The 27,681-nt window shown below is 40.0% G+C and overlaps 1 protein-coding gene and 1 pseudogene across 1 annotated transcript in view; one reads left to right on the top strand and one right to left on the bottom strand.

Moving 5' to 3' along the window:
- Pitpnc1 (phosphatidylinositol transfer protein cytoplasmic 1) overlaps positions 1-24,315 on the top strand; it is a 189,141-nt gene extending 164,826 nt beyond the window's left edge. The window contains exons 7-8 of the mRNA XM_048798202.1: positions 3,925-3,988; positions 19,168-24,315. Coding sequence (XP_048654159.1) covers positions 3,925-3,988; positions 19,168-19,484 — 381 coding nt within the window. The 3' untranslated portion in view covers positions 19,485-24,315. The remainder of the gene's footprint in view (positions 1-3,924; positions 3,989-19,167) is intronic.
- Positions 24,316-25,926: 1,611 nt separating this feature from the next.
- LOC125615094 overlaps positions 25,927-27,681 on the bottom strand; it is an 8,739-nt pseudogene continuing 6,984 nt past the window's right edge.

Here is a 27,681-nt window from a genome sequence, read left to right as displayed (position 1 = left end):
GGTACAAGGTGGCCCAGAGCCTCAGCCAGCTCCGAATGAGAAACCTGTCTCCGTTTGTGAGAAGCCTGCTCTGGCCCCTCAAGCCCCCGCTGAGGCACAGTCTGCCCTGAGTTACAAGGGCTGGGGCGGTCATAGCCCGTCTGATTTCCTGCTTCATCCCATCTACCTTTCTACACGGGGCCCCTAACCTCTCCTGGGAGGAGAAGCCAGCTTTTCCGCTTCACCCTGTGGCCTCTGCTGTGTGTGGGAAGCCCTTTGCCTCCCTGGGGCCTGCGTCCCCATCAACAAGGTCAGGTTGTGTTAGGGGCCCAGACCCAAGATTGTGCAGCAGACCCCACAGCAGCTTTCAGGCTTTTTTACAATAATTAAAATAATCTCATAAAAACATTTTAAACATAATTACTGGCATTTGTGCACTTTATTAGTTTACACATTCGTTTTTTAAATACCGCAGGGAGAAAAAATCCTCTAAGTACATAATCAGTAGCCAATTTCCACACGGCAATCATTGAGCAAATATTAAGTGGTTCAACATTTTTTCAGAAGTCTTGTTTTGCCTTTCTTGTTTCATTCTTATAACTGAAATTTAACACCAATCTTTTGTGTAAAACTCAGCGGATTTTCACATATTGTATCCAAATCAACATAAAATCATCCCAGAAGTTTCCCTCCTGTTCCTTTGTACTCACCCCCCGACCCCCAAACACACCAAGAGGTTACCTGTCTTCTACCTTTCATCACCATAGACAGGTTGTGCTTGTTCATGGGATTTTAATCACCCAGTGTATGTATGCTATTGCCTCTGGCTCCTTTTGTTCAGCATTTCTGTTAGAGTCATACGTGTTCTTGCATGTAGGCACCAACACTTGTTCTTTTTCATTGCTGTATAGTATTATGTCATATGAAGATACCATGGTTTATTCACCTGGTTTCCTGTTAATGAACATTTGGGCTGTTTCCAATCTTTAGCTATTATATTTTAAACTGGTGTGAATATTCTAGTATAGTCTTTTGGTGGCCATCTGCACTCATTACTCCCAGAAATTAAATTATTAGATCATAAGTAAGCATGTGCTTGGTTTTGTAAATGTTACTGAGCAATTGCCCAAAGTTGTTGAGCCATTTTTCACTCCCATCAATGCATTGGACTTTTTTTTTTTTTTTTGGTAAAGTTTATTTGATTTATTTATGTATTTGTTTGTTTTTGGTACTAGGTATTGAACTCAGAGGCACTTAACCACTGAGCCACATCCCCAGTCCTTTTTTGTATTTTATTTAGAGACAGGATCTCTCTGAGTGGCTTAGGGCCTTGCTAAGTTGCTAAGGCTGACTTTGAACTAGGGATCCTCCTGCCTTAGCCTCCTGAGCCCCTGGGATTACAGGCAGGTGCCACCACACCCAGCTTGCAAAGTTTATTGACATTAAAATCAAGAAAAATACATAATACAATGCCTCAAACCTAACTTTATTTTTCCCCTTTTACTGGAGCTTTAACCCCGGGGTGCCTTACCACTGAGCTATATCCTCAGCCATTTTTTATTTTAAGACAGGGTCTCATGAAGTTGCCAGGCTGGCCTAGAACTTGTAGTTCTTCTTCCTCCGGCTCACAAATCTAAATTTAAATCACTTTTTTTGGTTTTTTTTTTTGAAATTTTTGCCGATTAATTACCTTGTAATCCCTCCATTTTTTTAAATAGAGAAATCATAATCCATCTTTCTTCTTTTCTTCCTNCTAACGTGAGGTTTTTCTGCCTGGGAAAAACTCATAGGAAATGCAGTGTTGAACATTGCCCTTTGTAACTTCTCCCATTTTCATAAAAATAAATACTCCCCAAGTTGTCTCTGTATTTCAGATAGGCTGGCTATTTATTTTTCCAGTTAAAAACTGATAAACACAGCTTTACAGAATTCTGTTGGGGGCACTGGAATTTTTCCCTAAATGTACTGAGCTTGTTTCTTAGATGGATTTTTCTACTGAGTGGGGAGCCAATTGACAAGAGAAAGTTTGGTTTTGGTTTTATAGTACTGGGGATTGAACCCAGGGACACTCTACCACTGAACTACATCCCTAGCTCTTTGTATTTTTTTATGTTGAAACAGGGCATTGCTAAATTGCTTAGGGCCTCATTAAGTTGCTGAGGCTAGCATTGAACTTGTGATCCTCCTTCCTCAGCCTCCCAAGTCACGGGCATTACAGGCATGTGCCACTGTGCCTGGCCTCTGGTAGTTTTTTAACCCAAAATGATCTCCTCTTACTAGGGGACTGTTATATAGTGCATTTTATTTCCTTTCGCCATGAATGTTTAGATCTTACCAGGGCTCATGCATTTCTTTTCTCACAGATGACTGACCAGTTTTGAGAATCTATGATTTTTAAAAATCCTATAAAAGGAGCTGGGGATGCAACTTGGTGGTAGAGCACTCCCTTCACATGTGTGAGGCCCTGGGTTCCATCCCCAGCACCCATAAAAGCAAACAAATAAATAAATAAATTTAAAAATTAAAAACCTATAAGGACACTGCTTTATTTACAGACATTCCATTGTCCATTTCCAAATAAAATGCAGTATCCAGGATGCGTCCAAAGCACACCTGCTCTGACTCATGAGTTGCTAATGAGTATTTGAGGTAGCATTTGCATGGGCTTAAGCATCAGGATGCTTTTCTCTGAACACCTTTGTTTTTGCTTTTTTTTTTCCCCTAGACTCTATTCACAGTTAAGGGTGGGGGGATGTTCAAAAGCAAGCCATTAGCACATTATTGAATTCACGTTTCCATCCAACAGCTGTGTTGTACTAAATGTAATAGGATATATTTACTAGTGCCTCCATGCTGTTCTTTTGATTTCCACAAATTTTACACACTCAGCACTCAGTGTGTGCATGGCTGGGTGTTGTTTCTTATGGTCCTTATGTGTTTCCCATTTCCCAGTCATAAAAGCCCCACTAGATCTTGTTTATGCAAATTCACCAAATTAAAATCCTTCATTTATTAAAACATGCATGAACCTTCCATGAGAGGTTTTTGACAGTCACTGGATTTGTTTGACAGGAAGACAGGAATGTTGGGAGGAGACTGTGGGTATCCCAGAAGTGTAAAAAAAAAAAAGCTTATTTATACAGGTTGCAAAAGAGTATCATGAAATAAAAGCATGTGAACAGCAACAGTCTTGGACACATACGCAAATGGTATATTTTACTTTCCTCAGTCTTCTATTGCCAGCATGCGTCCCTGTAAGAATCAAGTTCATTCCTTTGTCTCCAATGGAGCTTACCATTCCTATTATCTTCTATTCCAATTCAGGTCTCTTATTTCATCTCTCTCAAAATAGTTGACTAAACTGTTTTTTTCCCCCCTTCTACTACATGAAACTCAAGCCTAGAAGGATATTTACTTACTTGTGTGCTACACCTTGATTTACTTTTAAAAATCAACTCATTATTTAACATATTATATCAGAGAAGTGGGAAGGTCTTAACCTTGCTGGCAGGTCACTTGCTACCTAAAAAAGGGCTTTTGATTTCCAACTTTATCTTCCTGGCACCAGAGAGACAGACAAAAGTAGGAAAGTAGACACTGTTCCGGATAGAGATAAACGAAAAAGAAAACCTTAGGCTGGGGCTCCCAGAGATGCATTCGAGTCACTGCTGTGTGACTGTCTTGTAGTTGTTAGTTTGTACAAACCCCTGGCTCAACTCTCAAATGCCCTGAAGTGATTAATTTACATCAAGTGTGTGCATGCCCTAGAAAGGGACTGGGACAAGCGGGCATGATACCTGCACGTCAGCCCGCCGTTGTCATCATCTGTGGACAAAGGGATTGAAGAATCCATATTGCCAAGACTCCCAGAATTGAAAACGACTATTTTCCAGAGAGTCCCGATCCAACCTGGTATTATTTCAACCTCCTTCTTTTCCTTTCTAGGTGGTTCGAGACATCCTGCTGATTGGACATAGACAGGCTTTTGCATGGGTTGATGAGTGGTATGGTAAGTCAGTTTCCCTGAAATAACTTGTAGAACAATTTCATGACATTCAACTTGGGCTTTCAATCCCTCTGGCTTCAACTCTTACCTAAAAGGACAACAAAGGCAGGCTCCAGCTTCCTGTATTGAAACACCATCCACCAAGCATAATAAAGATGTAATTATAGAAGCTTGGTCTAAAATAACCACAAAGATATTGACTAAGTAGGACCTTGGTATATTTGATGCATACATAGTTGATATGCAGGGCTCTACCATTCTCTGCTGGATGGATTTCAAACCCATCCTAATTTATCCCAGACTTCAAGATCAAAGCTTTCTGAAGCATCATGTCAAGTAAAAGCAATCCTTTGATTCAGAGAACACTTGAAACAATCCCTCATCAGATACATACAGCTTCTGTGAGAATTCAAGGACAGACAAAGGCATAGGTACCCATTAATCCTAATTAAAACTATTGTTCTGACCTTTTTTCGTGATATGGGAAGGTTGAACAGGTTCTGCACATTGCCAGTAAATCAAAACAAGGTTTGCTTCATCCCAAGACGGATGGACCACCCTCCCCAAATCCTCAGCACTCTCCTTTTGTCCACACAAATCCTCTGCATTCCCAGAATCAGTCATCAGATGGCTTCTGTCCCTGGCTATAAATAGAAATGCATACGCCCAATGGGTGACTTAGGTTAGATCTGACTCTCAGATCGATTGTCTAATGAAATGCCCTCCTCTTTGGCCTTTTCCTAAGTCACATTACATTTGTTCTGAGTGTAACCTAGATTGCGTTTTGGTCCTTTTCCATCATTATTCCGCCAATTCCCTCCCTTAGCAGAAGGCACACAATTTAAAGTAAGAGGATATGCAGGACAGAATGGGCAGACAGTGACGGTTATTAATGTTGCTAGCTGTTTCTGAGCCACATTTGAAAAGGCATGGTTCTGTCGGCTGAGGTCTTTTGCTTTGTTTTGTTTTAATCTTCCCAGATCTAGACCAATTGAAAAGTAAATTCGTCTGCTTGGGTTTGTTCAAACACAGAGCACCAGTTACTCTCTCCCCACACATCTCCAGGATGCTACTTTAGGCAGCAAGTTGTCATAAGTCTTCCATAGACCTATCTGTCGGTGTTGTCTTTTTTGAGGCAGGTAGACAGAATCTCCTCTGATGGTTAAACAAATCTTTCTTGGTGTTCTTTTTCCTGGGAAGCTTTTCTCAGATGGAACCCAGACATCAACAAAGGTTAGGAGCTTCTGGCCTCTCCTGACTTGTACTTCTCAGAGCTCATGGTTTCCTTGTTACCAGCTCCAAGGGAATATCCAAAGGATATTCCAAGAATAATAGGCTTGAACCAATTGGCAAGAGGACAGGGCCTGAAGGCCCAAAATCTGCCACTTTAAAGACCAAGAGACAGCCCCAGAACGCCACTGAGGACTTTCCAGAAAAGGCAACATCAAAAAGAGTAGCCGGCCTCTGATCAAGAGGACAAAACAAGGCTAGGGGTGTAGCTCTGTGGTAGAGCGCTTATCTAGCATGCTCAAAGCCTTGGGTTCAGTCCTCACTGCTGCCCAGAAAAAGGGGGGCTAAACACTGCAAAGCTGTTAAAAAGGAAAGAGGGTTTGATTAAATACAGGATATTAGCAGGGAAAAAATCATGGGTGAGGGCTGGGATTGTGGCTCAGTGATATAGCACTTGCCTTACGTGTGGGCCCTGGATTCCATCATCAGCACCACATAAAAATAAATAAATAAAACAAAGGTATTACATCCATCTACAATTTAAATTTTTTTTTTCTTTTAAGTCATGAGTGGGGCCGGGTTGTGGCTCAGTGGTAGAGCACTTGCCTAGCATGTGTGAGGCACTGGGTTCAATCCCCAGCACCACATAAAAATAAATAAATGAAATAAAGTTAAATAAATAAATAAAGATAAAATAAAGGTATTGTGTCCATCTACAACTAAAAAGAAAACATTTTAAAAAAAAATCATGAGTGGCTATCCAGTAAGTGAATGGCTAAGTACAGAGAATAGGGCTTATTCTTTCCTCTCTCACCTGCACCTATGGCAAGGAAGAGACTTAAAGCCATTTAGTTGAAAGAGAGAGAGGCTTGCCTAGCATGTGCAAGGACCTAATTTAAATCTCCAGCACTGCAAAATTGGGCAGGATGGAGAGTAAAAGGAAAAGAGAAAATCCTCAGATTTTTATAGAAGCCCAAAGCTAGAACACCAAACCAAGTGAAATGGGAGCTCTCCAGCCTGGAGACCTGCAGGACTAGAACACCTGCCTACCTGCTTAGGATGGGTTAGGTGAGGGAGGTTAACAGCTCAAGGAGTCTTATTACTCAAAAAGTCCTTTCTGTACCTGAGTGGAAAAAAATAAAATAAAAAGAGTACAGGGCTGGAATTGTGGCTCAGTGGCAACGCGCTTGCCTAGCATACGTGAGGCACTGGGTTTGATCATCAGCACCACATACAAATAAATAAAATAAAGGTCCATCAACAACTAAAAAATATATATTTAAAAAAGAGTACAGGGCTGGCGTTGTGGCTCAGTGGTGGAGCACTTACCTTGCATGTGTGAGGCACTGGGTTCGATCCTCAGCACCACATAAAAATAAATAGATAGATAGATAAATAAAATAAAGTTATTATGTCCAACTGCAACTAAAAATAAATAAATAAAAGAGTACAGACTTCAGTGGATATAGATGATCAAAGCACCTTGTTCTCCCCAGCGTGGGTCTCCACCATCTATATCCACATCCCTGGCCCCAACCATAACAAGTAGCCTTTTCACTCAGTAAGGGGTCTGAGAGCCACACCATCAATTTCACCCTAACTACCCGCAGGCACCAGCAGCCAACTGAGCTGCCAGCCAAGAGTACAGTGGCTCCTTCATTACCTGATGCAGACACTTGGGAAATCAAATGAATGGAAACAGCCCGTGCCCACCGAGTTTTCTCAGCCACTTATTCAGAGAAATGCTGAAGACTCTGGGCTTTTTAGGTAAATGTGTGTGTCTTTGTTACCAAGGCCAAGCGCATGCAGGATAACCCTGCAGTTCGGGGTACCTGAAGTTGCTTTTTCTTTCTCTGGTCTGGTCATTAGTAAACACGGAAAAGGCCTAAGGTAATGAATCCCTTGCCTATAGCTGTAATTCATAGCACTGATACTCAGTTAGGTCCCTGAGTCTTCAATATCAGCATTCCCTGGATATTAATTAGAAACCCATATTCTTAGACACTCTGCCCCCACCCACCAGGCTAAACCTGCCAATTCAGAATCTTTGGTGGGGTATAACCCAGCAATCTGTGTTTTAACAAGCCCTCCAGATAATTCCAAACTATTGGTTTATAGCATGGGCTGTATGCCAGATTGGATTGAAAACAACAGTTTAGTTAGTTCAGTTCCAAATAGGTTAAACTGGAGAATTGTAGGTGTCTTCAGGGCCAACTGCGGGACTCTGATGCTTTGTGAGAATTAGAAAAAAAGCACCCCTTTTAAACAGATAAATTAGAAAAAGATGCTTCTTCTGGGCAGAGCCAGCAGGTGCCATGGGTTTGAGGCTGGATATCAGCCGCACTCCCTCTGCTGCTGTGTGCCGGTGCAATGCACACACCGGCCACCCTTACGCAGCAGAAGCCCTGGCTGTCTTTCTCTCTAATTAGACTCACCACCTCCAGTGCTTAATTAAGAACCAAGAAAAGAGACATTGTAGAAGATGGTGATCTTTTCTCACCCAAGGATTAATTTTACATCTTTTCTGAATTCCAGCATTTGGCTGTCACGAAACTATTTCCCTAAACAGATTTTATTCTGCCTGTGTTCATTGTGAAGTGTATCCCTTTCCATTTGGAGGAGTTGAGTTTGTCTTTCAAAGCGCTGATTGGTCTTTACCCATGAGCCTTGGGTCTCTCTGCATGACTAGAACACTAATCAGAGAAGCAACAACAACGCATTTCAGGAGACGGGGTGAGAGGAGAGGTGGATAAAAATAGCCAGCCCAGCTTCACAAGAGCATGTTTTTACTTCACAAATCTGACAGTATTTTGAGAGAGGAACACTAAAGATTGCCAGAGGGAGCCTGTGACTGAGTGAAACCTAATGAATGTCTTTGAAAACCAAACTCTTCCCAGAAAGTATGAGGGATATATGAGGAGAAGTTGGGGCTGATGTAGATGAAACAGTCCTCATGAAAGTGACTTAGCGATTGGTCTGGAGCCCCTGGAGCAGGCCTAATCATGGTGGAGCAGGCTCAAAGCAGAGACAAGCCTGCTAGAGGCTAGCTCAGCTGGTTGAATTCACTAAGCCAGCATTTTCCAATGGCCCCAGATCCCCTGAAATACAAACCTGAGCACCGTGGCTCTTGTGCAACGTTTTTGGTGTGTGTGTTCAGGCTCATTTTGCTAATGAGACAGCTCATAGCTTTCCAGAAGATTTTCAGAGGAATCGCTGAACCCTTCTTCTCCACCCCTAATTACAGAAAAAAATCACAACTTTATAGTTCTAGATCTTCATGGTCTGAATTACATGGAAAGGGCGTGCACCAAGCCTTTCAGTACCAACAAGTGGAGGCACCCTGAACTTTTTGTAACAAGCGTGTATTGATTCCATGATCATTTCAAAGGGTTAAACAGTGGCACTTCCCAGAGCATGGCCACCATTTTACTGGAGCTAAAGGAGTATCCAGTCTAATTCATGATTGCTAGATCCTCCCCAACACAACTACTTGTTCAGGATTTCAGTTTTAACCTAGTATGAAGAAAAAATGACCTCTATTTTAGCTGAGGAGCCAGGAAGTAGAGAGAGATTATGTTTTTAGAAAAAAGTAAAGGAAAATGTGCCGTTGAACAGGTCATTGAATTCAAGTATGAGACTTTCCTTTTTACAACTTTAGCTGCTGCAACTGTTCAGTACAGTACAGTAGAGGAGAATTTATGCTTGCAGACGCTTTGTATCAGGGCATCTGTAATATCTCTCTATGTTCAAAGACTTAGATCCTAATGGCCTTTCAAATATATCATCTCACCTCCTCTTCCTGTGAAATCAATCTGCCTTCTTTAAAAATAAAAAGAGGGACTGGGCACAGGGGTACACACGTGTAATCCCAGCCACTCAGGAGGCTGAGGCAGGAGGATCTCGAGATCAAGGCCAGCCGCAATAACTTAGCTAAGCCCTAAGCAACTTAGCAAAACCCTGTCTCAAAAATAAAATTAAAAGGATTTGTGATGTAGCTCAGAAGTAGAATGCTCCTGGGTTTGAGCCCCCATACCACATAGAAAAAAAATTTAATAAAATGATTGTGCCAAGGTTGTAGCTCAGTGTAGAACATGTGCTTAGCAAGCATGAGTTCATGGGTCCACTCCCCAACTCCTCGAAAAAAAATAAATAAAATAATTGAGAAAAGTTGCCACCATAAACAAATTTAAAAGAGTAGGAGAAAATGTTTGCAACACATGTAGCCAAAGAGGATTAATATCCAAATTATACAAAGAAGTTCTATAAACTGAAAATCTAATGCCTCAATAGAAAAACAGTAAAGAATATGAATAGGTAAATCACAGAAGAAATGCATGTGGCCAATAAACTCACCACCAATCACAAGAAATGTAAGAAAACAACAAGAAGTTATTACATTGGCCTATCTGGTAGCAAAAGTTTAAGAGAGCGATAGTATCCAGTTGGGATATAAAATGATAAAGTATAAAATATGTTATAAAATAGTAAGTATAAATAACCTATGATGTAATCATTTCACTTCGATAAATTTTTTTTTGAGGGGGTACAGGTTTTAAACCCAGGGGCACTCAAACACTGAGCCACATCCCCAGCACTTTCTTGTATTTTAAGTAGAGACAGGGTCTCACAAAGTTGCTTAGGACCTTGCTAAGTTTCTGAGGCGGGCTTTGAACTCAGGATCCTCCTGCCTCAAGCTATGGAGCTGCTAGGATTACAGGAGTGCGCCACTGCACCCGACCTGAGAATTTTATTTATTTATTTACTTACTTACTTATTAATATTTTTTTAATAATTGTTTGATGGAACTTTATTTTATTTATTTACTTTTATGTGGTGTTGAGGATCAAACCCAGTGCCTCACACATGCTAGGTAAGCACTCTACCACTGAGCTACATCCCCAACTGAGAAATTTATTCTTTTTCTATTTAATATTTATTTCTTTTAGTTGTACACAGTACTTTTGTTTTTGTTATTTATTTATTTTTATGTGGTGATGAGGATCCAACCCAGGGCCTCGCATGTGCTAGGCTACCGCTCTACCTCTCAGCCACAACCCCAGCCCCCCCCGGATAAATTTATTCTTAAGAAATATACATGTGCAAGCTGCAGGTATACTTCAGTGGCAGAGCGTTTCGGTTTAATCCCCAAAACCAAACAAAAAAAAAGAGAGAGAGAGAGAGAAAGATAAATATACCTATGCTCCTGAATTTATGTACAAAGCTATTATGTATAATAATGTTTATCAGAGTTAAAAATTAGTCAGTCTCAATGTAAATGTCCATGAACAGGTCTTTGTTTTTTTTTTTTAATTTTTTATTGTTGGTTGTTCAAAACATTACATAGTTCTTGATATATCATATTTCACACTTTGATTCAAGTGGGTTATGAACTCCCATTTTTACCCCGTATACAGATTGCAGAATCATATCAGTTACACATCCATTGATTTACATGTTGCCATACTAGTGTCTGTTGTATTCTGCTGCCTTTCCTGTCCTCTACTATGAACAGGTCTTTGGGTAAAGGCATTCTGGTGCACCCACACCCATACTATGAATATTGTGCAAAACCGTTAAAAAGAATAAGGTCAAGGCTAGGGCATGGATCAGTGGTAGAGCATTTGCCTAGTATGTTCGGGGCCCTGGGTTTGATTCTCAGCAGCACAAAGAAAAATAAATAGTTCTGTTTTACTGATATGGAAGTATGTACATTTTCCCTTGTAGAAAGAAGAAATCAAAACTACTACTTACTGGAATAGAAAAACATAGTAACTACAGTATGATTCCATATGTGTAAATGTAAATAAGACTATCTGTGAGTTTGTATGTGTGTGTGTGTGTGTGAGAGAGAGAGAGAGAGAGAGAGAGAGATAAATGCCTATGACTTCATAGAATAAATATCTACCAGCACATGCCTCAGTCTCTTAAGTGATTATCTCTAGGAGAAGCAATAAGATTGGAAGAGATTAATAGGAATTAAATACTTTTCTCTATTTAATCCAGTACTTTATGAAATTTTGGGGGGTACAAAATTCATGTATTACTTGAGTGATCAAATAAATAAATAATAACTTAAAACATTTTATTTAAAAAAAATGGTTGAAGCATGTAAGGCTCATATAGTCGAGGTCTATTTTGCTGCTTAACGCGAGCCTTTATTTGATAGTTCAGGAAACCTAAGAAGATTCCTCAATTCACAAATCCCCAGAACCAGAGCACTTTTTGCCTGGACCTCAACCCCGGGCACCTGGCGGAGAAGAGGTTTCCACTAGGGCCCCATGCAGTGTGACCTTCACACCCTGGGAAATGAAACTCCGGCCGCTCTCTCCTTACCTAATATAGGACAAGAAAGAGACCATAAGGAAAGAAATGGCTTTTCCAAAGGACAAGGAGGAAATTTTGTCCCCTTGAGGTACAGTGAGAGAATTTACACCTCTGGAAGACTTCCTAGGGCTGATCATGTTAGTGAAACGCTGACAGCAAAGCTCCAAAGATACTAGATTCATTTGCTTTATCAGAAGAAATATTGTACTGGTTCCAACACTCTTAAATCAGACAATTAGCTCCAGTGTTACTTGTTTCAGAAGCCTAAGTAAGAAAGAAACCTTACTTAGGAAAAGCAAATTATAACCTTTCAAAATCTAAGTTAAGGGGTAGTTATTTACCAATTTATTTACAACATAACTGACATAGGATTCCTTTCATTAAGAGTTTGTTTGATACAAATGCTGGAACTAAATCGTGAGAAGCTGTTCTGATCATTGAAAATCAATCAATAATGAAGATGAATCATCTCTGAAAGTATAATCTGTCTTTGGGCATATGTAATTGAATTTTCTAAAGAATTGATTCAGATATAGATCTCAAGGTAATATATGTTATAAAAGCAAAAAAAATGCACTTTACCAAATAACCTGGAACATTTTCACTTGATTAGAATTTCCATAAGTTTCCAAGGAATATTGAAAAATTCATACGTCATTTCCATACACATTTATCGTCTGTGGGGATATTTAAGGACTCAGACAAAGGTATTTTCCTTTGGCATCAGCAGGGACCAAATTATCATCCTTTAGAGAAATACCCTATTATAAATGTTCATTCTTACGTAGGTTAAGATCTTTTTTTTTTTTCTTTTAGGTGCAATTTTCTGAAATTTGGGGTTTTGGTGTTTGTTTGCTTCGATTTGCAGTGCCTGGATCAAACCTATAGCCTCAAACATACTAGGCAAGCCCCACCCCCACATGTTGAAATTTTGTTCCTTAACTTTTCATTTTTTTAAAAAAACAAGAGATTTTATTTCTCCTTACCAGTTCCAAATTGATGGTATTCATCTTCTAATAATTCCAAATGAATAGATTTTTAAATAATATTCTGTTCTTTCTTATGTAATGCATAATTTAATGCATAATTGATGTAGAAAATTTAGAAAACATGGATTAAAAAAAAAAGAAAGGCAATGAAGATTATCTGGAATTCCAACTCAATCACTGTAAACATTGTGCAATGTATGCTTTCATTGTTTTAAAATGTAGATGACGCTTTTCATACTAAAATTATAACGTGTTCAGTTTTGCCTCATGTTTTTTATTTAACAATAACTCAAGATTATCTCCACAAGCTGGGCGTTGTGGCACATACCAGAAATTCAGGAAGTCAAGACAGGAGAATCGCAAGTTCAAGGCCAGCCTCAGCAACTTAGCCAGGGCCCTAAGAAACTTAGTGAGACTCTCAAAATAAAAAATAAAAAGGACTGGGGGTGTAGCCCAGTAATACAGTACCTGAGTTCAATCCTCAGTACCAAAAAAAAAAAAATGAAAAGAGAAAAAGACCAAGGCAGTAATGAACATCTTTGTTGTTAAATCCTTTTTCACATTCATAAAACTGCTACATCTTTGAAAGCACATAGTCACACTATTTAGGCCCTTCTTCTAACATTGAGCTAATTAGAGATAAAGAATGATTTCTGTTGGGATTCCCTAGAACAAATAAAACAAAAACTTACTTGCTTTTTTTTCCAAATTAGGAGTTTAATGATATTTGTATAGAGAAACTTATTTAAATTTTAAACTTTCAGGTGGTTTAATATATATTCCAGGTGTGTTTAAGATATTTTGAAAATCAGCCATTGAAATTAACATGATTGTATTGAAGAATGTGTTGTTGTTAACTAAGTGTGTTTGTTCTAATCATAAAGCAGCATCTCCTATTGCTTCTCAGATGTCTCTGTTTTCTAAAAAAAAAAAAAGCATGCTCTTTGCCTGGCCAGACTGCTGCTTAGCATTCTTGATACTTATATTGCGTAACGACAGCATTTTTGATTAATGATTTCAGGGCAGGAGGGGGATTATCAGCTAAATAAAATAGCCCAGGTCTGGATTTAGAGCCATGCTCCATCTTGGCCCTAGACCACATAGAATTAAATCATAAGTTCTGCATGTCTGCCCTTTGGAAATGAAGAGAAATCTCACATGACACTTGGATTGATATAAAAAGACACTAAACCACATGACACAGAAAATACTTAAGGAAAAATTTTAACTGTGAATATCCATTGCAAATCCCCCACCAAGCCAGTTAGTGATTGGGGTGGTAGATGAAGCAATCGATGGGCTACCTTCATTGGTTAAGAGGCAGAGCATTAAATTATGTCAAGGCAGCAATAGCAGAGTGCCCATCTGGAGAAACTGCTGATAAAATGTAAGGAGAGGGGTGGGGGTGGGGAATAAAACCAAGGGAGTGTTTAAAGTGAGACTAATTGTCAATTTTATGCATTTCACATACTGAAGATGGATAGGTTCTTTCTTTTAAGTTTTTTAAACAGTTGAACTAAGACAGGATTCCTCAACTTCAGCACTGTGGATATTTTAGATCAGATTATTCTTTGTTGGGGGCTGGAAGTCCTGTGCATTGTGAAATGTTCCCCAGCATCCCTGGCCTCTGCCCTCTTGTATAGATGCCAGTAGAACCCCTTCCACAGTTATGACAACCAAAAATGTCACAAAATTGTCCACTGTTGAGAACTACTGGATTAAGAGATCATTATCCTGAAACACTGCAGACTGGGGCCAAAAATCATGTCATGTGCCATTTTATTTATAGATCAGTGTGGGTGGAAGTAGTGCCAGCCATCTTCAAGCTGTTAGGCTAGACTCAAAGCTCAGTGTAGACCTGCACTCTCTGATACCATGTATCTGTGCAAAAATGCATCCGTGTGAGAATGGCACCACGCCTCTCCTGTACCAGAATGTCAGTGCTCTGCCTTCTACGTCCTCTCTCCTATGATAGCAGTGAAAGTGTCCTTTCTGTTGTTGAATGCATTGATTGAAAGACTCTCAATGTACTTGGAAAGGCATTTGGAAGGTAAGTATTAAACCAAATAATCCTGACCCTCTGTCCCCAAAGGGATCTTCTAACAAGCTTTAGGAGATCTCAGGCTACGCACTGGCCACATGCTAATACTTTCTACCACCAAGCTCACTTCACAAGAATCACCCCTAAGTAATTTCCACTCTTCTCTGTTCTAAGTCTATTTTGACTTAACTTCCTTGCCCTTATTCCCCCTTTGGCTGGTTTAACTAACTTTATGATTTATTCCTCATAAAGTTAATCAGTTCCCTGCCTTTTAAAACCTCTCTGGCTACTGCTAAGCTACCATCTTTCCCTAAAGTCTCCCCATGGAAAGTTTGCATTTAATAACGGAAGTTGCCAACATCTTGACCTCTTTCAGATATGACAATGGATGATGTTCGGGAATACGAGAAAAACATGCATGAACAAACCAACATAAAAGTTTGCAATCAGCATTCCTCCACTGTGGATGACATAGAGAGCCATGCCCAAACAAGTGTATGTAGAATTTTTAAAACATGTTGCCCACCCTGTATGAAACCAACACGTAAACTGATCTTTGAAATACTGCAAATGCTCTTTTCCCAACCGTCCACAAAATCATGTCATTGCCCAAGAGGCTGTTGGTGAAGATGCTGAGCTGGGTCTAGAGCAGGCAGTGTCGCCTCTCTCTTCCAGACATTTCAATTCTTTAAAGTTGCTTGACTTGGGGGTTGTTTTGGTCATAAAACCAAGAACATGGAGAGTGGAAACATATTGTGATACTAGTGAAATGGCCTGCACTGAACATAAAAAGAGCACAGGAGTAAAAATGGGTGTCGTATGTAAACTAGAACAACATGTCAGTAACTTTTCAAAACATAATTAACACTTACTTGTTCATTCAGAGGAGGGCTTCTGGCTCATCTGCTATTTTGGGTTTCTTTACATGTGCTTTGAAATGCTTCCTAAGGCTCTTTATAGCTATTTTACCCAATCAGTTCTTTTTTACTTAGGGTAATCTCAAGACAGAACTGCAGTCTGCACACACACAGGCTGAGTAGTGAAGGGCTGATCACGGGAAATGTGCTGAGCTGCACAGACGATCCAGCCTGGGACTTAGCAAAAGCCTCAGAGCCTGAGGTTATTTAGTCGCACATGGGAAATTAAGAGCTTGTGGTGTTCACCAGCATCTTAAATAGAGTCATCTCTACATCCTTTTTGCTAGTGAAAGGAAAAACAGTCAACAAAGAAAAAAGTAATCACCAAGTCATTTTATGGGTCTTCAGCCATACAAAGAGCTGGGATTTCTTTGGGGTCCGGCTTGAGTTGTTTGTCAGCCCAGCGCCTGGAATAATACATATTAGATTTAAAAAAAAAAAATTCAAGAATGTAGGTAGAGAAAATTGAGAAGTGGCTGTTGTTGTAAATAGATGCTTTAAAATCGTGAAGACCTTCTGGTTGCACATTGGAAATTTTAGTTAAGATTTTAGAACATGACTTTGGAATGTGCCTGAAAAGCTTACGGGCTGCCATTGGCTGCATGTGACTGCCCTTGAGTCTGCAAGGGCCCTAACTCTTCCTGCCCTGCTTTGCATGCAGTGATTGGGTCGCAGGAAACTGTTGGGGCAAGACTCACTTGAAGTGTTTCCCTTCTACAAATGTACACATTCCGATAAGACTTCCCACTCCTCTCTCCCTGTTCTAAAGTTAGAAATGTCTTTAAGGAAACTATTCTTGAATTTTCGTCACTTTCAATTGCCTTTTCCTTTTGGAATGTCAGATACTAGTTCCTCCTCAACTGATCTGAAAGCTAATCACTATAAATATGTCCAGACGTAGGACCAAGCCACAGGGAAAGAGGACACTGGGGATGTCTCAAGGGCATCAAGCCAGTGCTTTTCACCTTCTCATTTCTTGAAGTTTGCAGCTTAAGGCTCTTTGCTTGGTTTTCTTTTAGTTTTACTCTGAGTATTATAAAGTCAGTTTCACTATATACAAGGTGATAAGCTAGAAGTCCCATGCATTCTCTGGCTGCAAATCACAGTTGTGACTTCAGCGTAAGATATACCCTACCCACTGAGAAGTTACACAAAGTGATTATTTTGAAAGCTTGTGACATTTCCTTTATTCTTTGGAATTCCATGAAATTGAGGATCATTTATCTTTCCACAGTCTCTCTACACTATCACAATGAAAAAAAAAAAACAGTTAAAATCAAGAAGCTGCTATGCATCACAAATAAAACCTACATGGGTGCTAAATGAAATTTAAATAATCCACCTGAGCAAGGATAGATTAGATTGAAATTATGCAAAATTAACATCCCTGAACACAGCATAAGGAAATAACAGTCTTGTTTTCAATTGAGGGCTTTCAAAGCCTTCAAGGAAGGGAACTTCTAAGGGACTGGGAATGGAAAATTAAAATTCTGTGCTTTGGATGATTTCTGCCCCCTGATGGATGCATGAAGTAGAGCACCATGCACAGATGCTGGTTAGAAAGTCTAATTTCTCAAAGATGCTATTTGTTTATTCTCTCAAAAACACACCATAGTTCAATTCAGTAAACTTTTTCTGAGAGTCTTGACTTTACTTCAAAGTAAATAACTCCTTTTTTAACCTTAATTTCATTTCTTAGCCAATTGCCTTAGTGTTTTTTAGAAGTAGTAAATTGCCAGGTGCAGTGGCGCATGCCTACAATCCCAGGAACTTCAGAGGCCAAGGTGGGAGGATCACAAGTTAAAGGCCAGCCTCAGTAATTTAGCAAGACCCCTGTCTCAATAAAAAATAAAAAGGATTGAGGATGTAGCTCAGTCATAGAGCACCCCTAGGTTCAGTCCCTAGTACCACCAAAAAAAAAAAGAAAACAAAGTGGTAAATTAATAGGATATATTGTGAATTTTATATTATGTCAAAACAGTTGCTATTTTTTTATTTTTGTAAAAACTTTTCCCTTTCAGGAAATTTTAATAATTATTCAGAAGGATTTCATTTTATGGAAAGTTTCTGGTTTGCTCAGATGTTATAAAACCTAATGATTAATACTGTATCGTGAATGTTCATTCCATACTTAATATTTCTAGAATGGCTATGTGGTTTCACAACAGTTTAGTCATGCGGCATTATCTAAGGAAGTTTCAGTTACTAAGTTCATGACAGAGGACAAGAGAGAATGAAAAATGAGTCTCTGGAAAGTCAAAATAGATGAAAATCCATAGGCAGCAGATTTCACATTTTACTCAAAGACAAGCCCTTAGGCCTTCAATCGGTGCCTATTCTAATAAGCCCAGTTATCTGTTGCCCTATTCCTGGTAAATAAAATGTCAAAGGTTACCAGACTGGCAGTAGTTAATGGTAACTCTGACAGGACTGGGGGTATAGCTCAGTGGTAGGGTGCTTGCTTGACATTCGCCAGGCCCCGGGTTCAATCCCCAGCCCTGCAATAAATAAATAATAATAACATTAATTAATACAGTTTCTGAAAATGAGAAAAGTGATAGGAAGCTATAAAGAACAGACCCTGAGAAGAGAATCATCTCTGGATAGTTGCACAGTGACACAATATAGCTTGTCTTCAAAGTAGTAAGTGTGTATGCACTAAATTCATTAGGGAAAGGTTTACATCCTTTAAAATGCTGCTTTTAATTTCTCACTTAAGAAGGGAATTTTAGGTATTTGGAAAATCTACATCACCCGACAATGCCTGTTAAATGAAGCATCGCTGACTTATCTGTTGAATTACAGATAATGCTTTTTTCCTCTTAAGGACAATCCTTGCTCATTAAATGATCCTCCCTTTTCATTCTCTATTATTTTTCTTTCAAGTTGCTTTAAGAAATGGTTTTATTTTCTTGGCTTTGGGGTAATTTTCAGGCTTATTATTGTTGTCTTCTTATTTGTATTTTAAGCTGAATTAAAACATAACAATCTCATAGCGGATACATAGTTAGGAAACCAGGAACAACAGCACCTCCGTGCCTCTTCAGAATACCCAAAAAAGAAAAAAAAAAATGAGTGTATTTATTAAATAAGAAGACAGCATATTGAGAAATTCTGACTATCTACCTGAATTTACCTTATAGAGATATATCAGGGTTTTTTTTCTTTTCTTTTTTTTTTGTGATCTGAAGATGACAATAATATGTATCATTTCAGGACCACGGATTGCTTTAATTACTTTCTCTTTATAGAAGAGATGACCAGGTCTAATACTAGCTCAATATACCCCGCACCATACCCACAATGCATGTACACACGCACTCACACACATTTGTGTACACACACACACACACACACACATATATACACACACACTGTATATGGGTCTAGTCATGTACACTTCTTTTAAGTATTTATCCAGAATACTCAAAATACTGGCTCAATAATGCTCTGGAAGATCTTAGATGGGTGTACACAAAGGAATATTGTTTCCAGGGTGTGTCTCAGTAAAATGGAAGATAACTGAGGATTTAGTATTTCCATGACAATTGGGGTTTGTGATCAGAAAGAGCCCCCTTAAGGATGGGGTTCCCAGAGTTCCTTTGAAGCCAGGTGAAGTGATGAATCTGTTTGCATCTCTTCTAAGTGACAGCTCAGTTTTCTTTCTTTTTCCCTTTGAAGACATGACAATGGATGAAGTCCGAGAATTTGAACGAGCCACTCAGGAAGCCACCAACAAGAAAATTGGCGTTTTCCCACCTGCCATTTCTATCTCAAGCATTCCCCTGCTGCCTTCTTCCGTGCGCAGCGCCCCGTCCAGCGCCCCGTCCACCCCTCTCTCCACAGATGCACCAGAATTTCTGTCAGTTCCCAAAGATCGACCCCGGAAAAAGTCAGCTCCAGAAACTCTCACGCTTCCAGACCCTGAGAAAAAAGCCACTCTGAATTTGCCCGGCATGCACTCCTCAGATAAGCCACGTCGGCCCAAGTCAGAGTGACCTCACCCGGAGATCTCATGGGTTTTATATTTTCATTTTGTTGTTGTTGTTGTTGTTTTTTAAGAATCTTCTGATATAGGAAAAGACTGCTTTGTCACTCAAACATGTTCCTTTGATCTCTGAGTGTGCATGGGGTAAAGTAATTTCACAAATAATATGAATCCTAAGTATGCCACACAGCGTCATAGTATATTTAAGATGTAAGACTTGCAAAAAACCAGAAGGGATCTTCTGTAGACACAGCTATAAGTCAGGGAGGAAGCCTTGGTATTGGGCATTTGGTGAGGCTGGCATGGACTTCAAGGGTAAATATATGAAAACTTCATACCACTTTGTTGCCAAGTGTGGTAAAATAGTAAAGTCGATTTCCTCCCATCAGACCTGAAATTCTCAAAAAATACTCTCAGGCATCACAAACCTAATTGTTAAATTTTGAACTGCTGACCACCAATACTTGAATACCAGTAGTTACTGAGATTTTGATTAATCTGACTCAGGATTTGGGGCCGAGTTAACTCCTTAAATTTTTGAAAATTTTAATTACGAACGTATAGAGGCTCCAAGTGCAATTGATGATAACTTATTTATACCTTTCACAGAATTTAATAATAAAGATTCCACTTGTTTCTGCCTTTTAATAACTTTCCCCTTGTGCCCTTGTGGCCTCCGAAATCTTTCAGAATTGCATGAACAAATGTGACTATAACCAATTTATTTTGGAATGGTTTAGTTTAGGAACCAAGAGACCCAGGTGAAACAAGCATCTTTTTTTCTGTACAGGTACCAACAAACCTTGACTTGCCAGCTACCATCATCCATTAAGATTCTCAGAATTTGCAATTAACTGAATAGAATTCATTGACTATTTGCCCATTTGAAGATATCCAAGGGTAGAATAAGCTAACTGGGCTTTAACACTGTTAGAGGTCTGGTATGCAGACCATGAAAAAGGGAATTGTCTCCCATTCCTCTCCTAGTTTTCCTTAGTCATCCAGACATCCCTGGAATGGATCGCCCACCACCAGACCTTAGAAAAGACTGTCATTCTCTTGCTCCTTCCTTAAAATCCAAATTTTGGAGCCTGGGGGTGTAGCTCAGTCATAGAGCACTTGCCTAGCTTGTGGGAGTCCCTGGGTTTGATCCCCAGCACTATAGAAAGAAAGAAAGAAAGATCCAGATATTAGGAATGTTGCAGAAATAAGTAAATACTGCCAAGGAAGAGGAGAGCATGAGCAGAACTGGTGGTTCCTATTTGTAAAAAGAAGGAATGATAGCTGGGCGCAGTAGCATATGCCTGTAATCCCAGCAGCTTGGCAGGCTGAGGCAGGAGGATTGCAAGTTCAAAGCCAGCCTCAGCAAAAGCGAGGTGCTAAGCAACTCAGTGAGACCCTGTCTCTAAATAAAATACAAAATAGGACTTGGGATGTGGCTCAGTGGTCGAGTGCCCCTGAGTTCAATCCCTAGTACCCACTCCCCAAAAAAGAATAAGGAATGATAATAAATGTCCATGAGTCTTGCTTTCATTTCTGCAAGTGGTGTGAATGCAAGATTTGAACAAGATTGACAGGAGGCAAGATCATTCATCAAAGTGGCAGAAAGAATTCTCTTTTTGTCCAAAGAGAAATCTGTCACTGTTGCACCTCACTGCCTTTAAACACAGAAGGGAGGGCAAGCAGAATCTCAGCATTGATATTTGTCCTTCACGAGAGGAAGAAAACAAGGTAACTGGGCAACTCCAGAGCCCACGCCCTAGCTAGCCTTTCTGACCGTCACCTCCAACCTCAGGAAAGGGGCCTTCCCAAAACAGAGATTCCAAAGGAAACAGTGTAGACCAAGGAGCAGATTCTCCTTCCCTCAGCCTCAGTGGTGGCCAGTGCCTGCTTCCCCCACCCCCGCCCCCAGTGCTCAGCACTCCATGTTGTCTTTTGCAGATTGACACCCGCCCCCAAGGTGCAGGCGCTGGACCCATGAGCCCAGCACCATCTTTCTTTATCTATAGTCTGACATTTAGCTTAAAGGAAAATAGACCCAGTACTCAAAGGAAACCAGTCACAAATAGCTTAGATAACAGTGCATCTTTTCCTTAAGAATGATAGTATCATAGTAAGAAAACCTCTTTGCATGGTTTGGAAGCATGAATTTTGCTTGTGGGAAAACTTAATCTTTTATCAAACCCCTTGGACTTTTCAATGGCTCCCTCTCCATGCAGTAGTACTTAATAAGAATGTTTGGCTTTAGAAAGCAAAATTCTACTTTCAGAAGACAAGGAGATAGCATATGTATTTGCTTACTGTCTGCGAGCTGAAATCAAGGTAGGGGTGGGATCATTATTTTCACATAGAACAAATTTATTCTGTGCAGGTTGTTAACACATCTGGCACCTAGTTTTTCCATTAATACCATTGCTATTTTCCCTTTTTATAAAGTAGCTTCTGCTGTCAAAGTCAATAATTCAATATGCTTTAGAAAGCTAATTTCTGATTTCCTTTTGTGACCTTTCTTTCTTTTATAGCCAGTATAATACCACAGACATCAATTGCGAAGCTGCCCATGATGGTGTGATTCTTAAGTAACAAAGTGGGTGTGCTCTTAACATACGTTCAGTTTTTCTGTCTACATATGATTTGTGTGCAGTACAAAATGGGGGGTGCAGATATTCCTTTAGCTGCTTTGAATATTTAATCCAGTCATCACATGGCATAAATGACTCAATATTTTACACATCTTGGTTTCCAAGTGTCATTTCACCTTCTCCATATGCGGATTTGTTATTGTGGGATACAAGCCTGCGATGAATGTGTACATAGAACATTAATAATTCTTATAAGGATGGAAATTAAATGGCTGCATGATGGAAATTTAGAAGAAGAAGAAAAAAGCAGAAACTTGAATTTGCTAAGCATGTTTGAGGAAAAATAGAATCCTTAACTCAGTGCCTCTGTCTGCAATGTGGAAACCTTCAACTTTACTCACCAAAATTGTATTATACCTGTATATATATAAATATAGGGTAGTGAGTTCCATACCACCAATTTTAAGTCTCTGGTAGCCAAATGAAAACAAATAATCCATAGGATAACACATATATTCACCCCTCTTCATCTCTGATGTTAGTGGAGACTATGAAAATGGCCGTAAGGTCCATTACTTTGAATGGGTTTCGAGTGTGAAATCTCTGTAGTTTTTGTTGACTATAGCATAGCATTCTTGCCTTGGCTGTGCTTTCCTGGGAGAGAGAGAGAGGTCTTCTTATTTTTAGTGCATAAACTCTGTCTGAAGTCACCTCTGAAGATCATTTCATTTTAAGCTGTAGAAAGACAAAGCAAAGAAAATGGGTAAGAATGAAGGAGGCTGTGACACTTTTATTTGCCACCATTATCCCTGAAACCATAGGAGTTCATTGGTGAACTCGTTTATAAATGCTTCTGTTATGGTTTTGCATCTATGTGTAGGGGGAATGGTTTTGATTTGTTTGGAGGTATATATTAGCCATGTTTTGGGTTGTGAAAGTAAGTACCAGCCAGTCATGGATGTATAATGAAGACACTTAAACAACCCAACAATACTTCTAAAAGTAAATTGTGTGATTTTATTTCAAAGTAAAATAATGAACTAAGAAAATAGATGCTGACAAATCTTGATAAATCATTTTCAGTAAAAGTTTCAGGATGATTGTTATTTATGAATATTTTTAAATTCTACTTTCTTGCTGGGCTAGGGATGCTGCTCAATGGTAGAGTACTTGCCTAGAGTGTGCAAGGCCCTAGGTTCAATCCCCAGCATTACATAAAAATAGCAAATAAATATGGGGCTGGGGCTGGGGCTCAGTGATATAGCGCTTGCCTAGCACGCATGAGGCACTGGGTTCAATCCTCAGCACCACATAAAAGTAAATAAATAAAACTAAAGACATATGTCCACCTACTTTTAAATAAATAAATAAATTCTTTCTTTAGTTTTTCCCCCTGGCTTAGAAACAACAAAATAATAGGTCACTGAGTGGCTTAGGTCAATAGGAATTTTATGTTTGAGAAGAGCCAAAGTGTAACTGACTCTGTATCAAATGTATAATCTGATAATTCAAATAGAGAGGAATTGTCTAAATGGTTTTAGTACTTTTCTGATCATCTGACAGTCTAGGTGACAATCTGCCATCTGAGACATAGTTCTTAAAAAAGATTGCTGTCCAATGACTGCAACCTGATCATCAGTAAACTTTTAAACTGTTCATTCTTGCTAAAACTCACGTAGCACACAGTAGCACACAGAATTGGCATGCCAAGGCAAAACATACTGGCTTCTACCTTCAAAACAATCTGTTTGTATCTGAAATGTGTTTAAGCTTTGTAGGAGTTAGTGAAGTAACAGAATGTGGTATGTTGAGTTTCTCAGATGCCATTATTAATTGTAATGTTGTTGTGAAGTTAACAAATGCTTTAGGATAAGCCTCTCGATGTGTCTGCCTGTTTCAGTTGAAATTAGGTCTGTTGGATTGGCCATCTCACTTCAGTTCTTTGTATCTCTAGGAAGAGGTTCTCTGAGTTTATGTTATCCTGTGCCACTTGTGTAGCTTCAAGTGTAATTTTTAGTGCTTACATTCTGAGCTGGGATCCTGATTGGTTACATTAGTCAAAATACCACTGCCACTGCCGAAGGACCAAGTGTTACAGGTGACAAGCAAAGCAATCGGAAGTTGACACTCACATGTGCCATCCTGTGTCGTCTTATGGCTGTACGGTGTCATCCCCCTCCCCAGTTATTTATTATTGTTTATAACTTACTTTTTCTTACATTCTGTTGTAAATAAAGTAAAAAGCAATCTTCTTTCCAAGTGTAGCTTCCGCACTCTGTTTCTCAGCTGGCGTCAAGGGAATGTTGGCCCTTAACTTGCAGGTTGATGGGAAAGAAGACATGGAGGAAGAGGGGACAAGCCTGTGGCTGCTGCTTAGACCCAGTCCTAGAGCTCAGGTACCAGGGAGCCTTGGACCCTGGGTGGGAGGAGCCTGGGTGTCTGCTCTCATTGTCCAGCCAAAATTAGTACCCACGGTGGGTCTGCGGCCCAGTGGGACACACACACACACACACACACACACACACACGTCCATCCATCTAGCAAGCACTTGATTCCCCCTCATCTAAAGGGCCACGTACCCCAAGATCATCTATGGAAACACCACCCCGAGGGCATCATATGGCAATCTGGGTCGATTTTAAGGTGAGCTAAATCCTCCCTCCAATGCAGTTTCTCCATCTCAAGTAGCTCCTACTGTGCAGTGTCCTCTGGGCGGGAAGGTGTGGGAACAGCTTTGCTTTATTGCTCCTCAGCCAGCACCACACCCTCACGCCAGGCTCCCCTACTAAGTGCCGAAATGGCAGCAGCCTCTCTCTCCCATGGGTCCAGGCAGAGGCTTCCTATAACAGTGTGTGGTCAGTCAGCCTTCTCCATGGAAATATTTCCCCAAGTCCAGTTAACAAAAATGTTCTTGCTTTGTAGCTCCATCTTCCATTACACCCCCACCCTGCCTTTTAACTCTGTTCAAAACACACCAACTTGCCACACAGGGTTGCTGGCCGACTCTGCCATCCTGGATACACCCCAGCAGGGTGTTTATTCCTGTGGCCGAGCCACACAGGGTTGTTAAATATTTGGATGTTTGTAACACGCACCCTCAACTTCCTAGAACAGTGTTCATCAAGGAATTCTCTCATTTGAGCGTGCCTCTTAGATTTCTGAATGGCCACATTCTTTTCTAACATTTCCTTGTTTCTTTCATCACATTTCTTGCCTCTGACCTCCAACTGCACCTCAGCCTCAAGTTCAAGCTACATCGTGTGTTCCTTCTCCAAGCCCTTTCCTGAAATATCTGCATGTGAAAATGTCTTTGTCAAACCTGAAGTTTTCATGGGTCTGGAACAACGGTCACCTGTGTGTGCGCTGAGGTAGGGGTGTGTGTGTGAATGTGTGTGTGTGTGCCTTAGTGTGGTGATCCAAGCAAATCCTGTTTTCGGGTTTGCAGATTGACTTAACGCATTGGCCCTTTGACATTCCACTCTCCCATAAACTCCCACCATCCATGGTGTGCAACTTAATATAATACCTCATGCAAATCTAAGTATCTAACTATTTCCTCACTCCTGAGAAAGTTGAAAACAGGATGGTACTATGCCTTCACACTCTTGGTCTGTTTCCAGCATGGAAGAATTAAGCTAATGCAGCCAAAAGAAACCAGATGTGACCTTAGGACATCCTGAAACCGGCCATTCAGTATAGCAATGTTAATCAGCTGAGTTAAGGGCCTGGAATTTAAGGGATAATTTTGTTTTACACTGTTAGTACCAACTACCTGCTTTAAGGCAGACACAAAAGACAGAATTATCCCTTCCCCTCCTTTAACTTAACATTAAGTTTCGTTTTTCCAAATGTAAAGTCAGTTGGGCCCATTTATGCCTTTTCCCCAGCCTCTGGGACATCTCTGCCCTTGATATTCATGGTGTAAATAGCTTGAGCTCTGTGCCTTGAGACCAGTATGATAAATCCTTTACTAAAGGGAACCTTGGATCTTCAGTTTCTCAAGACCATAGCTGGGGTTATAAGCTTATCATTTGTCACAAGTAGCTTCATCAAAGATTCAGTTATTAAACTTGTCCCAAACTTTGCCTCTGGAACATTCTTTCTTTTTAGCCTGTCCCCCAAATTTGTTCACTGAATCTTTTTGTCTTTCTTGGCCAATTTTCCAGAGTCTCTCTTCTTTGGTCGTCCCTGGGTAGCATGGCCAACCTCAGAGGGCAACACTGACCACTACAGCATTACTAAGAGCCTGGGCCTCCTTTGACTTAAAGAAGGACATTTTCATGCTGGGGTTGTAGCTTAGTGGTAGAGCCCTTGCCTAGCATGTGTGAGGCCCTGGGTTTGATTCTCAGCACCATACAAATAAATAAAGGTCCATTGACAAATAATATTTTTCTTAAAAAAGCCAGGCATAGTGGTACACGCCTGTAATCCCAGCAGTTTGGGAGGCTAAAGCAGGAGGATCATGAGTTCAAAGCCAACCTCAGCAAAAGTGAGGCGCTAAGCAACTCAGTGAGACCCTGTCTCTAAATAAAATACAAGATAGGTCTGGGGATGTGGCTCAGTGGTTGAGTGTCCCTGAGTTCAATTCCTGGTACTGAAAAAAATTAAAAAAGAAAAAAAAGAAGGACATTTTGCCATTGTCAGTGGAGGGGGTTTGAGGACAGCCAAATTTGCTCTTTTTATGATTTTTAAATCTTGTTCCAAAATAACTTTCCTGCTCCCAAGGGATTTTCCATGGAAGACACGGGCGGTTTGCTGCGCCTTAGCAACCCTTAAGAATCCTTTTCTGCTTTCAGCACACAGCCACTCTCCTCAGAGCATTCCAAAGACATCTGGCTGCTCCCTGTGTGCAGAATGCCATTGAGGTGGCGCCTCAGCGCTAAGAGTATATTTTGTCTCTTCTCAGAATAGCCCTTGAAAAGGTAAAATGACTTCTACAAGTTTGAATTTTCCCACCGTCATCTTGGAGTTGTTCTGTCTGTGTTTTGTGAAAATCTGTGATACAAACCCAAGGATGTAACGTTACATCATCCTTAAATATTTTGGAGTTTGCTCTTTTGAGCCTGGATGTGGAGCTCAGGGGTAGAAGGCTTGCCTAGTGAGCTCAAGGCCCTGGATTCACAGTCCCCCGCACCTCCTCCCGCCAAAAAATTTGCTCTTTCTTGAGATACTTAACTTTCAACAAAATGCTTCAAGGATTCTGAATTGTTTGCATTTGGTACATGACTATCATTTCTGAAGCTACATAATATTCCAAAGGGTTGAAAACACCATGATTTTTCTTAAGCTATTTTCTGGATTTTGTCATTATGTAGAGTGCTATTAGGAACCTCTTTTAACATAGTTTATGTCTTCTTTTTAGTTATTTGTTTTGGATAAATTCCCAGAAATCAAATTACTGGGTCAAAGGATATTTGTGAGTTACCACCAACATGTCCTCCAAAGAAAATTGAATAAATTTGCAATTCCACTGACAGCATATAGCAAGAACATGTGCCTCTTTTCATATGCATTTGTGCAACAGGATCTGGGTTCCATCCCCAGCACCGCAAAAAACAAACAAAAAAAAAACATATATATATATATATATATATATTTTTTTTTTTTTTTTTTTTTTTTTTTTTT

The sequence above is a fragment of the Marmota marmota genome, unplaced genomic scaffold (genome assembly GCF_001458135.2).
Source record: "Marmota marmota marmota unplaced genomic scaffold, marMar, whole genome shotgun sequence".
NCBI classification, from domain to species: domain Eukaryota; kingdom Metazoa; phylum Chordata; class Mammalia; order Rodentia; family Sciuridae; genus Marmota; species Marmota marmota.
This window is presented reverse-complemented; position numbering and strand designations above follow the sequence as displayed.